Genomic DNA, 17,183 nt, shown 5'->3' on the forward strand with positions numbered 1-17,183 from the left:
CTGACTGTAGCTAGTTCTTTTAGTTTTGAGCCCCCGAAGTGGGTGGAAAATTGTACACCATTATGGTTTTAATTTCCCTGATGACTAGCAACACTAATAAAAAAAGTCATACAACATGCTTTCCTCTATGTATTTATCTATCTTAAAGATTCCATTCAAGTGGCTCTTTCAAGACAAAGACATGTTTTAAAGTGACTTTTTGTCTGTACCTGTAGAGGAAAGCATTTGGCAGTTTCTTCAGCTGACAAAAATTGAAGAATTTTTTGCCTGCCCGAGCACCTTATTACATGTTCTATGTGACCACAAGTGATCATATTTATAATGTGGTTTGTATTGGCACATAAAAGTGAGCAGGATTAAATGAGATCAAGTTCCTTATGATATGGAATTTATAGATAATATAAGAAATAGTGCATGGCATATTTATAAAGAGATATATTCTCCTTTTCCTTTTTATTACATGAATGGATAATTGATAACTTTTGAGGTCTGTCAATAGCACATCAGAACACTGTAACCGCCTAAAGATGGATTCATATCCTAGGAAACTTTTCTCTCAAGATTGAATACTGAGCAAAAGACTTGAAATTCCAGTCATTGTAATTTTATTTGAAGCATTTTCAAACAGATGTTGCATCTTGGTTTGCTCCTGTATTTTAAATACTTTCTTTTTTTCAATATTCATTAAACTAGTCTCTTCTTCTTGTCTCTAATAAGAGAAACATCTGTTTCTTCTTGTTGTATCAGTGCAACCACCTCAAGAGCTTTACTTTAAAAATAATACCATTAGAAAGACAGCATAGATAGAATATGCTTCATTAACATGCTACATTTGCATACAAAACAAGTTTTTCTAACAATGATACGGTAGAGAAATGTAAGTGAAAATACTATAAAACAATTTAGTTATGAAAAAAAAATTAAGACCAGAAGCTGGAATATGGTTTCAAAGATGTTGGTTTTAGGTTAAAAACTTTCTTTGTAGAAATGTATGTTTCCTTTTAGAATATACAGTTGAAAAGTTTTGATTGTTATGATTTAATAACTGGAGCTATCTATTATAAAGTAATATCAAATAACCATTAAGTATAAAATTACATCAAAATGGTATATTTTTAAAACACAAATACTTTGGAAAATATGTACTTCAGGTTATATCAGTCTTCTCAAAATTAGTCACCATGGGAAGTTCTTGCTTGGAATTATATTTAATTTTTGGAAATACTTCATATTCAACGAACCATTATCATTTTTTTTCAGAACCATATGCATTGAATAATCTAGTTAAAACACACACACGCACACAATTTAGGGAGGAGAAAGCCGACCTTAACTATGAAAGAATAAGACTGATTTATTGTATAGCTCAAAGTTGGCTTAAATTAGCTTAAAAATTGTTGACCTTGATATTAACAAGAAATATAATCAGCTACCCTGCCAAATTCCCAAATTCCTCCCCACTGATATTGCATGTTTGGATTTATAAGGGGGAGAAGGATACTTGTTCATAAACAAAACCAATTTTTAATCATGTTATAATAGTTAATGCTTACAGAATTAAACAACAATCCAAGTTGATATTTAGAGAGCTGGGCTCACTGACGGAATAAGAAACAGGAGTTACTTACTGGGTGCTGCCTGTGTGTCAAGCACTTCTCTAAATGATAACGTATTTACACATAACCGTCACAAGAACCCTATGAGGTAGATACTTTTATTAGTCCCATTTAATAGGTAAGAGAACTGACACAGGCTAAATTGCTGAAGGTCTGGCATTTGGTGAGCAGAAATGAGGTTGTACCCCGATGGTCTGACTTCCGAATCCCTGCTCTGTCCGTTGTGCTATCTGCCCCTCTGAGGGTGAGTCTGTAAGTCAGACACTCGGGCTCTAAACCCTTTCTCGGGCTCATAGAGGGCATGGTACATGTGTGCCTGAGCAGAATATGACCCCAAATACAGGGTGAAAAAATACATTTTTTCAGCAAGATAATTAAGAGTTCCTTTTAACTAACTTGCGTGTAAAAACTTTTAGTTCTGTAAGTAAATATATGTATAATATTCACATAATTGCTATGTGTTTTTAAAATTACATACATATATAATTTGGGAGGTTTATTTTCCACTGTCACTTTTTGGAAATAATTTTGTTCTAATTTCTTCACATGCAGCTTTAGCACTTGTGTCTTTGTCATAACTGTGAGTCATCTCACACATTTTTTCAGAACAAATCATCATCACCTCTAAGTTGTTTGTACACAGGAATTTTTTTTCACATCTGATGTTGTCACTGGACACTGGACATTATTTTTCTAAGCTTCAAGTGCCCATAAGCATAATGCTAGGACACACTTATTTTCAGTTGTCTCGTATGTGTATATTTGTGATTCCATGTTTTAAGATTTACTTTATTACTGTCTTGTTTAGAGAGCTTACTTATAACTACACCAACATTTGTAATTGTAACTCCCCCCAAAAATAATTTTAAGTCTTAGCTTCCCTTTCTATAAAATGAGACTAATCAAAACTTAAAAAAAATTTTTTTGACATGATATTGATATAAATATGCTGCTTCCTGGGTGCCAGATGCTGTTTTAACGCTGTAGAAATACTAATTGGTCTACTCCTCAAAACCGGTCTATGAAGTGGACAGTGTTATTTTCATTTTAGAGAAGAGAAGCCTGAGGCGCAGAGCGGTTAAGTAGAGCCCAGCTTGGCAAGGGGGAGGGCAAAGGGGCGCAGCCTGACTCCGGAGCCCGTCGCCCTCATCCTCACGCTGCTCTCTGTCCTGCTGTCTTGCCGCTCACTGTCGGGGAGAGTCAACACACGAACATACGCAGTGTGCGTACACAGTGCTGCGCACAGATGAGGATCTCAGGAAGTGCTAGCCCTGTGACACATGGGGGGCTTTTCTAAGTATCAGTAACTAGCATCCTTCTTTTTTGGTCTGGTACCGAACCACTGTGCATCCACCAGGACCCCCTGCTTCTGGGAGCTGATGAGTCTTCCTGTTTCCTGGGGTATTCATTGACTCTAGAACAGTGAGTGGGGTAACAGCATGTCTTTAAGAGCAGATGAAAAGTGCTGCTTTCATCCTGTTTGTTAACGTGTTCTTTGTTATTTATGACTCACAATTTTTTTCTCTCTCTTAAAATGGATTTTATCCACTTATTTGAGAGAGATTGAGCGAGTGAGCAAGCGAAAGAACACAGGGAGGGGCAGAGGGAGAGGGAAAAGCAGGCTCCCTGCTGAGCAGGGTTCCCACTCGGGGCTCCCTCCCTGCACCCTGGGATCCATGACCTGAGCCAAGGGCAGATGCTTAACCAACTGAGCCCCCCCTGTGACTCACAAATTTCTAATAAAACTTGAGATGATGATACTTTTTTTCCTGAATAAATGTGTTAATACTCATATAAGTACCTATCTTATAGCAACAGTCTGATCAACTGTGGTAGTCTGAGTGAATTTTAAATAATGAATTCCAAAAGCTCGTAAATTTAATTAATGTTCGATTTCATATGAATTAAAATTTGCTAAACAAAATTGTTACTTTTTTAAAAAACACTGTAAAGATGCTATTCCTTATAGCTTTTCTGAAACAAAACTAAATCTGTACCATACCCTCCAAGTAACAGATGGTCCAGGGAATGATAAAGGCAAAACAGATTTGGAACAAGTTTCCAGGAGAAGCCACATATATATATTTTTATAATTTTAGTCCTTATGTAAAAAAAGTGAGTACAAAGTTCTGTTTGCTCAGTTTCACAAAGTATGAGAATGATTTATACGAATACTCATGGGCTTATTCTAATGTGCCTTAGAGAAAATGCTTGATCTTGATTCTCATACTTTTAATATAAAATTTAATTTTAATTACAATTGTGAGGGAAAACCATCGATGTAAGAAAATATAAAAGACATATAGCATGGAGGAGATTCCAATACCACAAAAATCTGATGGTGCAAATGCTGAAAATTAGCAAATGAAACTGGATGGTGTGTCAGTTATTTACCATCCTAATGCTGTGTGAGACAAGGACATCCCAGAATTTGAGCTCTGTCCAGGTGTGGTGGCAGTGGAAATGTGTGTGTGTGTGTGTGTGTGTGTGTGTGTGTATGAGTGTACATGTGCACATGCACATAGTGTAAGCAAATTCTGATCATGGATGCATAGAGGTTATATAACATTTTTGTTGTTTTGTTTGTTTTTGTTTCTTGTTTGTAAGAATTGAGACTCTGCAACCAGATATATCTGTGTTTCAGTTCTGTCTTCTGCCATTTACTTTGCGATGCTTAAACTTTATTAGATTCAGTTTTCTCACCTATTTACTTGAGGCAATAATTCCTAAAACATTTAGTGTGAATCAAATGCAAGGACTTATCAGAGTGAGTAGCGTATTGAGCTTAGAACACTGTATCTTTAAATATACCCATATACAGAGCTAATGCAGTTAGATTCTGCTCTGGAAGAAGACTTCAGGCTATTATTTTTTATAACATGTGGATGAAGAAAATTTTTTAAAAGTAGCATATTTTCTTTTGAGCAAGTGGATCATTCTTTCCCCAATTGAAGAACTGAACTTCATTGTATACGGGAGCCTATTCGTATCATAGATTACTAAGGCATACCTCTTGAAGATTAAAAGTACAAAATAATTGGAATTAAAATCAATAGAAATCACAGTTTAAGCACAGATGCAACAGTGGTTGCTATCAACAAGCCTGCTTTTATCTGAGTTTTAATTTAGTAATTAAATTTCTTGAAAAGATTAACCTTTTTATTTTTATCTGATTGGAATAATAGACCTTTTTGCTATGAACAATTAAGCTGATGATGTTTGTAAGTTAATTGTATGATGGAGAAATGTTCACAGGAATTTTTAGAAAGGCATTCTGGTCTACTGTTTAGAACTGAAAGGTTTGTCAGCTGATGGTATTTTATAAGTGACCTTTACTGGATGCGTGATTATTTAGAATTAAATTTTGAGACTGAACATTTGTAACATTGATGTCCTTGGGATCCATGCCCCAAAATTGCATTTCAAAGCAGGGCTCATCACATTATAAAGGCAAAACCCAAAACCATGTACTTCTGTGCTTAATCAACACTAAACCCAGTTTTGTACTCTACAGAAAAATGTTATGGTGAAATACAGTCTTCTGTGCCTCTGTTCTGTGGGAGAACCCTGATATAACCTACTTGAGAAGGAAATATTTCAGTAAACACTACTGCTTGTCTGACAGCTAACTGATTTTAATTTTAGAATAAGACTTTACATAGCAATTTCACAGTACAAAATTGTGCATATGTATTATACATTTTGTAACTTGGAGGTTATTCAGTATTAATTACTTTAGAGCGGGGGTTTTCTCTTTTCCTCCATTGAAATAAAATGTGCTGAATATGTATTTCTAAATTAAAATGTGAAAATCCTAAAAAAAAAATCTGAGATGTGGTTATTTGTAATGCTTTTTACCAGTGTAATACCAGTAAATATTACATATATGTGACAATCTTATAAGCTCCAACAGGCTTTAATTTTTTTCATTAAAATCATATTTCTGTTTAATAGTATCAGCCAACCGAAAGTTTATGCTTTTTCTGCAAAGGACCACACGGTAAATCGTTTAGGCTTTGTGAGTGACAAGAAGTCTCTGTAGCAACTGCTTGACTCTGGCTTTGTAGAGCAAGACAGTATGTAAGCAAATGAGTGTGGCTGTATTCCAACACAACTTTATATGGGCACTAAAATTTCAATTTTATACAATTTTCATATGTTGTTATTATTGTTGTTGTTGTTATTATTATTATGTGTTTTCAGCTATTTAAAGATGTGAGAACTACTTTTAGCTCTCAGGCCATACAGGAACAGACAACAGCAGGCCAGGTTTGGCCTATAAACTGATTTGCAAACCTCTGATCAGAGGCTTGGAGCTGTCATCTGTTGCTTCATTGACTTGCTCTCATTTCATTTGTAGCTACCTTTACTTGCGAGGCTTCTCTTTTCTTTTGTGAATCTGAAGTGTATCTTCAAGTAACTTCTTCCTGTGAATTCTGAATTATTCTATCTGGCCTGGGACAAAATCCCTTCCCTTTGCCATAACAAGGCCTTTGTAAGTTCAAAGAAAGCCACTCTGACCCTCTTAGACTTCTCTCTCTCTGCCTCTCTCTTAGTGTTTCTTAAACTCTTTCCAGATGCTTATGTTCAGTTGCTGATCTCCTTTGTTTGGGCCTTAGTTTTCTATTCTTTACAAAATGAGCACAAACTAAACAAAAACTTTAAGTTATTATCTGTCTAATGGAGAGTTTAAAATCATTTTTCATTCCGAAGATCTTTGTACTAAGCCACAGTGAAATGTGGTTGTTAGGAGTGGGAGCTGTTGATTTATTTTTGTTGGTTTGTGTGTTTAAATATAACCTAATTCATTATAAAGATACCTTATTTATAAATGATCAGATAACCCTGGTATTATTTCCTATGGTTATGAGTGGTTAATTAGCACATAGTTTTTAGTTCTTAATTTCTACAAACTGTATATACTTGCCAGACATGGTTATTGAGAGAAAATAATAGTACAAAAAAAGTTCTTAAAAACAGAGAGAGATGTTAGATAAAAGTCATAAATCCATTTTGTTATCAGAGAGTGGCTTCTAATAAACCTAATCATAAAATAAGTAATTAAATTAAAATAGTTCATCATCACCTCCCAAACAGCTTTATTCACTCCATTAATTTTCCCAGGTATGCCAATGGCACATTAATGACTATTCCCCTCCTTTATTGGGTTCTGTTATGCCTTTTCTGTCAAATGGAGGCTAGAACCACTTCTGAAATTAAAGAAACATGATATCAATTGCAGGTAGTACTGAATTTTTCTAGATGAAAATATGCTAATCTTTACCAACAAATTTCTGACCTTGTTGGTACTGAAAATTGTTTTAAACTGTACCATCTTTAGAAAATAAATTGACTTTTTTTACTTAACAGGTTCTGGGTTGAATGATGGACAGTGGCATGAGGTTCGTTTCCTGGCTAAGGAAAATTTTGCCATTCTCACCATCGATGGAGACGAGGCTTCAGCTGTTCGAACTAATAGTCCTCTTCAAGTTAAAACTGGCGAGAAGTACTTTTTTGGAGGTAAGACTACCGTGTTTTATTGGTTAACTAGTACATTGTTAGAAACAGTTTCAGTCAAGTTTGATTATTAAGTATTTATATTTGATTCAGTAGACTCAGCAGATCTCAGGGAAAACACCAAACTCTTATTCCATGAGCTAAAAAGAGTGGCAAATTTATGCTTCTTCATGATAAAGTATTCTTATAATATCACCATATTCTTCTAGTTTAATTCAAATATTCAAAGTATAAAGCATGAGATTCTGAATCCATTGATTCTCATAATACTATCCTCAAGAGTCAGATCCTTGGGTCACCTATTGCTGTGTAATTAATTACTCCAAACCTTAGTGGCTTAGAACAACAAACATTGCCTCACAGTTATTCTAGTCCTGGTTTTTTTTCTTGAGTAGGGTCCCCACCGAACTTGGGGCTTGAACTCACCCAACTTGGGGCTTGCACTCACAACCCCGAGATCAGGAGTCACATGCTCCACCGTCTGAGCCAGCCAGGCCTCCCTGTCTCACAGTTATTCTAGATCATGAATTCAGGAGTAGTGTAGCTGGCTGATTCTGACTCAAGGTCCCTCATGAGGTCCCTCATGAGGTTGTTCTACCCAAGCACTTGACTGTGACTGCATTATCTGCAGCCTTCACTGGGCTGCACGTATGTTTCTGGGAAGGTGCACTCGCTACGTTGAACGTTGCTGCTGGTTGTTGTCTGGGGTGCCTCGATTCTCCTCCATGTGGCTCTGGTTTTCCAGGCCTGTCTTCTTCAAACCGCCTCTCTCATGGGTGATCAGGCTGAGAGAGATCAGGGGAGAGGAGCAGAGAGGGGGGGAAACCAGTAAACGAGAGAGAAAGTTTCCACGATGGAAGCTGAAGCTTTTTTACAACCTAGTCTTGGAAGTGACATCCCATCACTTCAGTTATACACAGTTTGGTAGAATTGAGTCACTAAATCCATACCACACTTAAAAGAAAGGGATTACATGAGGAGACTTGCATGGAGAAAATCTTCGAGGCTACATACCACAGGTTGCCTTACAGGAAAGCCATCTTATCACACGTCTTAGTTCTTAAGAAAAAATAAGTGAAAAAGAAGGTTCTCTTCAAACAATAAATTCTACTATATGTGAAAAAGTGTTCTATCATGGATCTGGGCATATTTTTTTAATTTGAAAAATGTATCCTGCCAGAATTTTTTTATCATTAATGAAATATAGGGACAGTTTTTTATTAAAGTGCTAGGTTTGTTTAAATCAGTATATCTTTCACTAGATTATCGAATTCTTCATCCAAAATCACACAATATGAGATCTAAAAAATATATTGTACTCTTAGGAAAGGCTTTGTTAAACTTTAAAAAACATATGTGTACGTATATCTGCTTCTCAAAATATGTGTATTAATATTCACACTTAACTTGCTTATTTAAGTGTTTATATATCAGTATATTTATATATATTTCTAATTATTAGAATAAGCCTGTTTGAGAGCAGTCATCTTGTATATCTTGTTCCCTGCTGTATCCTCCTTGGTCTTAGAAAAATTCCTGGAATATAGATGACCAAGAAATATGAATGAATTAGTAAATTTAGAAAAGCAAGCAAGGCCAAGCATTTTACTCCCAGTTGTTTAAAAGGAGAAATATGAAGCCCACAGAGCTTCACTGACTTGTCATTGAGTTTGTGGGCAGCACCTGAACTCAAGACCTGTGACTCTTGTATGCCAGGGTGTTTCTCACTATGCATCATGCTATGATGCGTGACAACTCTGAGACAAAAGACCTGGGCTAGACCTCTCTGTCTTGAACCTTACATTGTGTTCGTTGGAAGTTAAAAACTACATGTTTCTAAAAAGGCTCTCAATAAATATTTGATGAGTTGGGTGAAAGTCAGCCAAGATGTCTTCTAAGTGAATAAACTGGGGCTTATTGATGTGAAAGTAACCCAGTAACCCAACTGGTTTTCCTGCAAAAATATATTTAATATGATGGGCTTTTGGCCAACAGTTTTCATTGCTGTCATAGAAAATGGATCACAGTAGTCAGTTGGAAAGCTATTGATAATAGCTACCCATCCAAATGGCAGTGGAATATCTTTGGCCATCGATGAGCATGCTGAATGCCTAAGGCGAGTTTTGGTCTATTTCCATCTATATGGGTAGCCTCATAGCTATAACCAGCAAATTTAAGGCACAGAGTTAATGGGATATGAAGTCTTCATAGTGTGCTATTTGCTATTGTTTTACAGATTTTGGTTTTCAAACCCAGTGGCTAGAGCATATTTTCTCCCTCTTGGGTCTTTGGTCTGCCATTGGGAAATGCTGTCAGCAGATGATCAGGATCTTCTTTGGTTTTATCTTCATTAGCTGAATCCTTGGAATATATGAGAATCACCAGGGGAACTTGTTACATTTCAGAATCCTCAGCCCCCACTCCTAGAACTCAATGCAGAATGCTGGGAAAAGAAAGAACTCTAAGCTTCAAGTTATTCTGGCACAAATGATCTGAGGAAAGAATTATAGATTAACCTTAGCCAATTTGCATGCACATCTTTCAGATTCTTCTGAAAGATGTCAGTCACCGAAAAGTGAGATAAGTGAGAATTAGCTACTGTCTTGTAGCTTAGCCACGAAGCAGTAAAAGGAAATCATAGGCCAATGTCTGGTGCTTATACAGACATTTATTAAATGAACATTTTTATTAGCAAGTAGGCACAATGCAGTTAATACAAACTCTTCTGTAAGCTCAGTGAAGTCCTAGCTCTCTGACTTGCTATACCTTGCATAAAATGTTCTCTTTGGGCAGCTTTCGCAGTATTTTAGAAGCAGGATTCAGCTACACTCAGCCAGTGCCAAGCAACAGAAAGTCTCCCAAGCTGATGGCTGGCACAGGATCACTAAGTGATCAAGATTCCAGAACCATGTCCAAGGCTTCAGGTCACCGGCCTCACTTGTCTTATCCTGTCTACGCACAGGCTGTGAGTGTCTCTAAAAGATGTTTTGTCAAACTACATATTCTTAATATCTTTAATTTCACCACTGAGATATCTTTCCTAACATTTATCTAACATTTATGCTGATAAACAAAGCACTCATTTCACCAAAGAAAACCCAGTTTGGCATTTAGTAAGTTGATTAGAGGAACAGAGAGCAGAAATCCAGTAGCCTCCTCTGCAATGGCTGCTTGTGACCACCTCTGGCATGCGGCTTTCAGAGTAGAATGCTAGCTGTCTCTAAATTGTAAATTAAACACACACACACACACACACACACACACACACACACACACACACACACATGCTTCCTATTGTCTGTGCTGAAAAATTTAAAGTTAGTTGTAGATGTTGTAATAAAAACATCTTAAGAAACATTAGTAGAGTAGAAAGAAAATTGACTTGTCCTAAAATATGACTTTGAAAAACACACTCTTGGCTTGGGATCGTGGCTTCACTTGTTGATAGATCATTTTAATAATTTAAGGCAGTAGAATTTTAAATAATGGTTGTAAACACTGCCAGCATAACCTGTTAAACCCAGGGTCTGATTCCAGGGTATGCTAAGTGCTGACTCCCTTTCCAATCCACATGGAGTCTTTATTTAACTCATCAAGGAAGATGTAAGATTTCAGACCATGTGCTCCTCTAAAGTATCTGACCAACTTCTCCACTAATCAAAGCATTCCTTCCTCCTTGGTAAAAAATAAATTGTTTTCTTACTAGGTGAAAGCCTTAACTAAAGGCTTGCTGGCCTCGTGTACTCAATTACAGACTTCTGAACGTGTACACACTTTGTTTTTTTTTGAAGTGAAGTCCCAGCCATGTAGCTCCTATTCTTTCCTGCTCTTTCCTACCAGCGTGGAGATTATCTCTCCATGCTTGCACCCTGCTAATCCCAGAAAAAGTCTTAGTTCTCCTCTGGAACACTCGTGATCAGATGTTTAAGCACCAAGAATTCTTTTATCTTGTTCTTTCTTGGGAATAAACAGAAAAAGAAAGAGATTATTTATTTGGGATGTTTCCTCAGGAAGAGTTATTTTGGTTGCTTTAATTTTTTTTTCCTCTACCACCCAACTGGAATTACTTTTGATAAGACTGTTAATTTTAATAATCAAAGTAAATTTATTTATTGGCTGTTTACCTGGTAATAGACTTTCTGATACAGGCCAGAGCCCATGGTCATGAGAGAACAGAAGGATTTGTAAATTTCTTAACTTTTTCAGGGATGGTATTTTTTTATTATTATTACCCTGTTGCTTTCATTTGAAAGGAAAAGGAGCTGTGGGCTGAAGAGAAGAGCTAAGAAAGTTCCAGAGCCAGTCTTCCTGGAAGGGGGTGGCTGCTCTCAAGAAGGACTTTCCTTCCAAACATATTTTGGTGGTTTTATCTCATTTATATACAAAGAGATTATAGAGCCCCTAGTATAACCCAGGTTTTATGCTAGACACTGGCCATATACCATGACAAAAAAGAAGACATAATCTGTGTCCCTCGTGGAATTTATTGTTTTTGCTTTCACAGCAATATTGGTCTCACCTTTATAAAGCTGTCATTTTATATTATTTGTATGATTCTCTTACTAATTTTATAGCTACTCTGAGCTCCATCTGGGGAAACCTCTGTTCTGCGCATAAGACCTTTCAGCCAATTGGATGAGGCTCACATTGTCAAGGATAGTCTCCTTTACTTAAAGTTGGTTGATTGAGACGTTATCCATATCTGCAAAATACCTGCACAGCAACACCTAGAGTCATGTTTGATTGAATAACTGGGCACTATAGCCTATCCAAGTTGACACACAGAATTACCCATTGTAGGGTTTTCTATATCCTGGATTCGAGACATCACATAAAATTATAATCAGACATCTGGTTTAATGTACAGATGAAGTAATACCAGAAACTACTTTTACAGTTTCCTAATTACAATTTCCAAGCCTTCTGCATGCTTATTTTATAATTTCTAATGTTACTTCCTTTATTCCCTCTCTCTCTTTTCAATACCTTTACTAAGATAAAACTTACAAATGCTACAATCACCTATTTCAAGTGTACAGTTCAGTGAGTTTTAGTAAATGTATACAGTGCTGCAGCCATCACCAGCCTCCAGCTCTAAGATCATCCCTTTAACTCCCCAAATCCCCTCCTACCCCTCCTGCTTCACCCAACAACCACCCATGGGGTTGCTTCTGCCCCTGTGTTTCTATTTCTAGACCCTTCCATTTTTTGTGGATTTGCAGTTTGTTTTTTGACTTTTCATGTAGTCCTCCTTAGAGACTTGGCCCAGGTCTCACCTTCTCCAGGGGGACCACTGGGTCCTTGCCCCCGACTCCAGCACACCACCCCTTCCCCACTCCCCACGCCCTTTCGAGTCCACTTTCTTCCCTCCCCTCCCACAGCACTTACTCATGCTCTGACATTTTACATCCTTCTTTATTTACTGTATGGATTGTTTCTTGCTGGAAGCAAAATGTAAGCACGAAGAGGCCAGGTTTTTATTTTTTGTTTTCTAATGTATCTCGAATATTTAGAAAAAAATGTCTGACACATAATAGGTTCTCAATGTCTATCTATTCATTGAATAAGTTAATCAGTGGTCCCTTATGAATATACTTAATGGTTACATGCACAAGGGGCTACAGGACTTTTTATTCCCACATAGATTGTCAGCTTCTGCCATATGCCCATCACCCCCAAAACATTTAGGTAAGGGATAGTGATTGCGCTAGCATACGATATTCCATTGTCATATTTGAGAGGTATAACTTCCCAGGGTCTTGAAGAAAAAGTAATTGATTTATATCAGATGCAATTTTTTATCTAAGGGTATTACATGTACAACTAAAAAGTAGTAGAGACAGGATTTAGATAATTTTGTTTGGTGAATATTTACTAAAACCTGTCATTATTATTCATCCTAGAACAGTGAACAAGTTAGAAAGAATACTTGGCTCTCAAAAGGTTACATTCCAGTCAAAATAACAGATTGGTAAAATGAGTATACTGTGGAGTCAATAAATCCGGGAAAGATGGGAAGTTCTTATGGGAGGGTTGTTGAGAATTACCTCTTACCGTAAGTTGGCCAAAGGAAGCCTCCGTTGACAAGATGGCATTTGGACAAAGAGCTCAAGGGGGTGAGGAGATCAGGGAGAAGAGCATCCCTGGTAGAGAGGAAAGCAAGTGCGGGCACAGGTACAGATGGTGGGTGTATGTGATGCTTGCGGAAAGGAGACCGGCTTGGCTTTAGGAATGGGGGCAGTTGGGCTGGGTGGTGAGGAGTCTTTTACTCTGAGTGAAATGGGAAGGCCTTTGAAGATTGGACCAGGAGGGTGGCGTAATCTAATTTACATTTTAAAATGATCTCTCAGGATGCAGTTTTCAGAAAAGAGTATAATCGAATGAGGGCTCACAGTGGAGACTATTGCAGTAATCCAGATAAAGGAAGGTAGAGACTGGGAGGTAGCAGCGGAGGGAGTGGGAAATGACCAAGTCCTGATCAACAGGACCTGCCCACCGGTGGGATAGGGGTTGTGATAAACAAACAGGAGCCAAGGATAACACCAGTCTGCCTGACAGAAAGCCTAGAGCTTACCCTTTCCCTATTCCACACTTCCTCCTTCCCCTTCTACACTGTGGGGTCCATTTGGCAGTGTTTCCCTAAAACTTAGTTCTGACCTGCGCATCATAAACGTACTGACAGTGTCTGTCCGTGCAGCGACCTGTCATCCCTCCTCCAGAATCAACAGGACTGTGACCTAACCCCCTCACTTTCATGTCCTCTCTTGGTTTTTCTGGATGGTATCTGACTCAGTTCCCAAATCTCTCAAGTCTTTGCCAGACGCTCTTTTTGCCGTATCACCCACGGGGTATAACAAGGGTCAGGAGTCTACTGATCTAAAACTAGCTCTTGTAAACTAAAATTCCAATCAGTCTCTGATTTGGGGACCACAGTGCCACTCAGAAATAGACAAGTGGAGGACACTGACTCAAAGCAAAGCAGCTGCTCTAAAATAAAATGTATTTTAAAAATATTAGTTCACATATAACCTCTGAGTAGATGTACTTCCAGCTTGAAAGTATGACCTAACTGTAATCTCCCCCTGGTCTTTGTTCCATCCAAACTATACTCCTGGTCCAACTATACTAAGGTTGGAGGGGGTTAGGAGATAAACTACTTATTGTCTTTTTACAAATAAAATGAAAGTTAACCATCATCTACATTTACATAGTGCTGAACATTGTTATTAATGTTGGAATACTTGAGTTCCCCACCTTTTGTGTAATATGCATCTCTGTGATTTTTTTAAAGGAAATTTAGCCAATATTACAAAGATTTCAACTATTCCGTATATATAGATAGCACAAATAAATTTAAAAATCAGGCATCTGCATTTAAGTTTAGGAAATTAGGGAGTACATTTTTCATAAACATAGATCTTTCTTTTTTTATTATTATGTTATGTTAATCACCATACATGATTAGTTTTTGATGTAGTGTTCCATGATTCATTGTTTGCGCACAACACCCAGTGCTCCATGCAGAACGTGCTATTGCAAATGGCAAGGGACAACTTTTTCTGACCAACTAACAATTTATTAAACTTCAGAATGAGAAATGAGGAAATCACAACTTAGAACCTTAGAGATTCCTGTAAATTGTTAATATTTTATTTGATTTGGGTTGGCTAACATTATGTAACAATTAGAATTCATTTTTCTTTTATTGCTTCCAAACCTACCAATTAATTTTTGTACATATATATATGTATTTTTTTCTTTTGTGCTTCTACTGTTTTACCCTGGTTCAATATTATAATATTATTATATTATATAAAACATTATATTGTTTTTCTCTTTTTCAGCTTCAGAGGATTGGTCCATCCTTAACTGTAGTGAGTTAATCTAGAAACTTCCTCAGTTATTAATTTCTTAAAAAGGATTTGATTGTACAAAAACAACTACCTGCCCATGTAAATATTTAGATCAGTATTTGCTATTCTATGCAAATTCATCCCCCACTTTAAAAAAGTACATTTTTAAAAAAGCATTTCTTTCCATTATGAGAACATTAATAAGGAGAGACACATTTCTTTTTCAGTCCAATTCCCAAAGTGCTTTTGGTTGTATTAGTTTGTTTTCCAATTATATGCATAAAAGAAAAGGGCAAAGAAGAGGAAGGGAATTGCACAATGAAATTGGATAGATTAACTTCATCAGAAACTGTACATCAGAAACTGTTTCTCTGTTGGAGATAGGAAAGTATTCATTACATAGCCCCAAATTCCAAAGACCTTTATATATCTCTAGAAGTAAAATTTGCTTAGACCGAGGATGCGGGCTAATTACAGTTATTGTGATATTCTACATGCCTTTGCTTTTTTCTGGCTCTCTGAATGGCTTGCATTGGGAATATTCAGATTTAAGATAGAACTAAGTAGTTTTTCAAAGAAGAAAAATCATGGAATTATAAAAACTCTTTGACTTGCAAGAATTGTCTTAATGCTGTGGCTATTTATCACTGGCACCTTCTGCTTTCTTATATTAATTTTGCTACATTAAAATCAGTAGACTAAAAGAACATAATGTTTTGACACTGGAAATAATATAGATAACTCTACAAATATGTAGGTTAAATATGATTTCTCTGTATTTTTAGAAAGTATTTTCCATATCTAAAACACTCAAGTTGAAAAAACCAGCCAAATTTTAAAATAAATTTTAAAACTCATATATCTGCTACAAATATGTGATATGTGTCAAGTTACTACTTGAGGAACATAAGTGTTTCTACACATTATTTTAATCATTGATTTTATAATGTTTTATCAAAAAAATAAGAAAAAAGGAAGAAATTTATGCTTTTTTTTTCATGAGTAATGTGTCTATTTAGGTACTCTAAGAAGCAGAGGTTAGGATGGAATTAGACATTTGAAAGACCTACTGGACAGAATGCCTCTGAAGGATACAGGGATGAAAGAGGAAGAGCAGGTCTGATACCCAAGGAGGGTATCAGGGGGAAGAAGGGGATTGAGTAGCAAGAGCCCCAGAGTGCTGGCAGTGTTGGCATGGTCCCTCGCAAAATTGCCTGTTAGCATCTATCACCAAATGGAAATGGCTGGACCCTGGTCCTGTTGCCATAGTTAGTAGTTGATTAGAGCAGGCTGGGGGCCCATGGCCTCAGTAGAAGGCCATCTCTGGATTCTAGTTTCACGAGCCGACCCTGATCCTCAAACAGGAATATGTGACAAGCATCCCTCCTTGGCCGCCACAAGTTTAAGTGAAAACGAAAGATCATTCTAGAAGTTCTTTCATAGTATTTCTTTACAAACCAGAGAAAAGTGTGTTTGTTTTTCCCAATAAATATAATTGGTATTTCTGTTTGTATTCCTAATTCTCTATGGCCAAAAAAGAGAGGAAATGATTGTAGGCTACTTATTTTTAAAAACTTCTGAGAATTCAAATAATAATACTATATGAGCAGGAAGAAAACCAATATGGAAGCCAGTGCCTGTGATCATGAAGGTTTGTCAGTGTTTATTTTGTTTGCCCATTTGTTTGGTTTTTCCTCTGGGCATTCCATTATTTATACATCAACTTCTCTCTTTGAACTAGGAAGTAAATTCTTTCTGAGTGTGTGCATTTTTCTCTTTTCCATTATTGAGATTTTAAAGAAGATCATAGATTCAAGTAAATGAGTTTGTCTAGTCTGGCTCATCTAGGAAGTAATCAAATAGAGCCTTTGCTAAATTCTCACTTTTTTAAAATGCTTCTTTCTTTTGGCTTCCCACTTGCCCATCTCAGCAACTAGCTATCCTTCAAAAAATTAAGAATCATTATTAACTCCCCAAGGGAATTTTACAATCATAAGGAATTTGTAAGGCTCTCTGGCCTTCAAGACCCTAAAAAGGATACATCTGCAGTGGTGAAATTTCAAGTCTTTTTTAGGGAATAAGGTGTGGGAAAGAGGCTAATTTTTGGTCATTTTCATGACCCCAAGTAGAAACCCCAAACTCATTAGGAGCCAGTCTGCATTCTCCTACAATACCTCCAGCCCTAGACAACCACTAA

At 36.8% G+C, this 17,183-nt stretch overlaps 1 protein-coding gene across 1 annotated transcript in view; it reads left to right on the plus strand.

Annotated features, from left to right (window-relative positions):
• Positions 1-17,183, plus strand: part of CNTNAP2 (contactin associated protein 2) — a 1,403,550-nt gene that overhangs the window by 497,158 nt on the left and 889,209 nt on the right. The window contains exon 9 of the mRNA XM_088018399.1: positions 6,987-7,136. Within this exon, the coding sequence (XP_087874525.1) occupies positions 6,987-7,136 (150 nt within the window). The remainder of the gene's footprint in view (positions 1-6,986; positions 7,137-17,183) is intronic.

This window comes from Eumetopias jubatus, unplaced genomic scaffold (assembly GCF_037043125.1).
Source record: "Eumetopias jubatus isolate StellerSeaLion01/CBP00866 unplaced genomic scaffold, mEumJub1_p1.0 scaffold_14, whole genome shotgun sequence".
Lineage (NCBI taxonomy): Eukaryota > Metazoa > Chordata > Mammalia > Carnivora > Otariidae > Eumetopias > Eumetopias jubatus.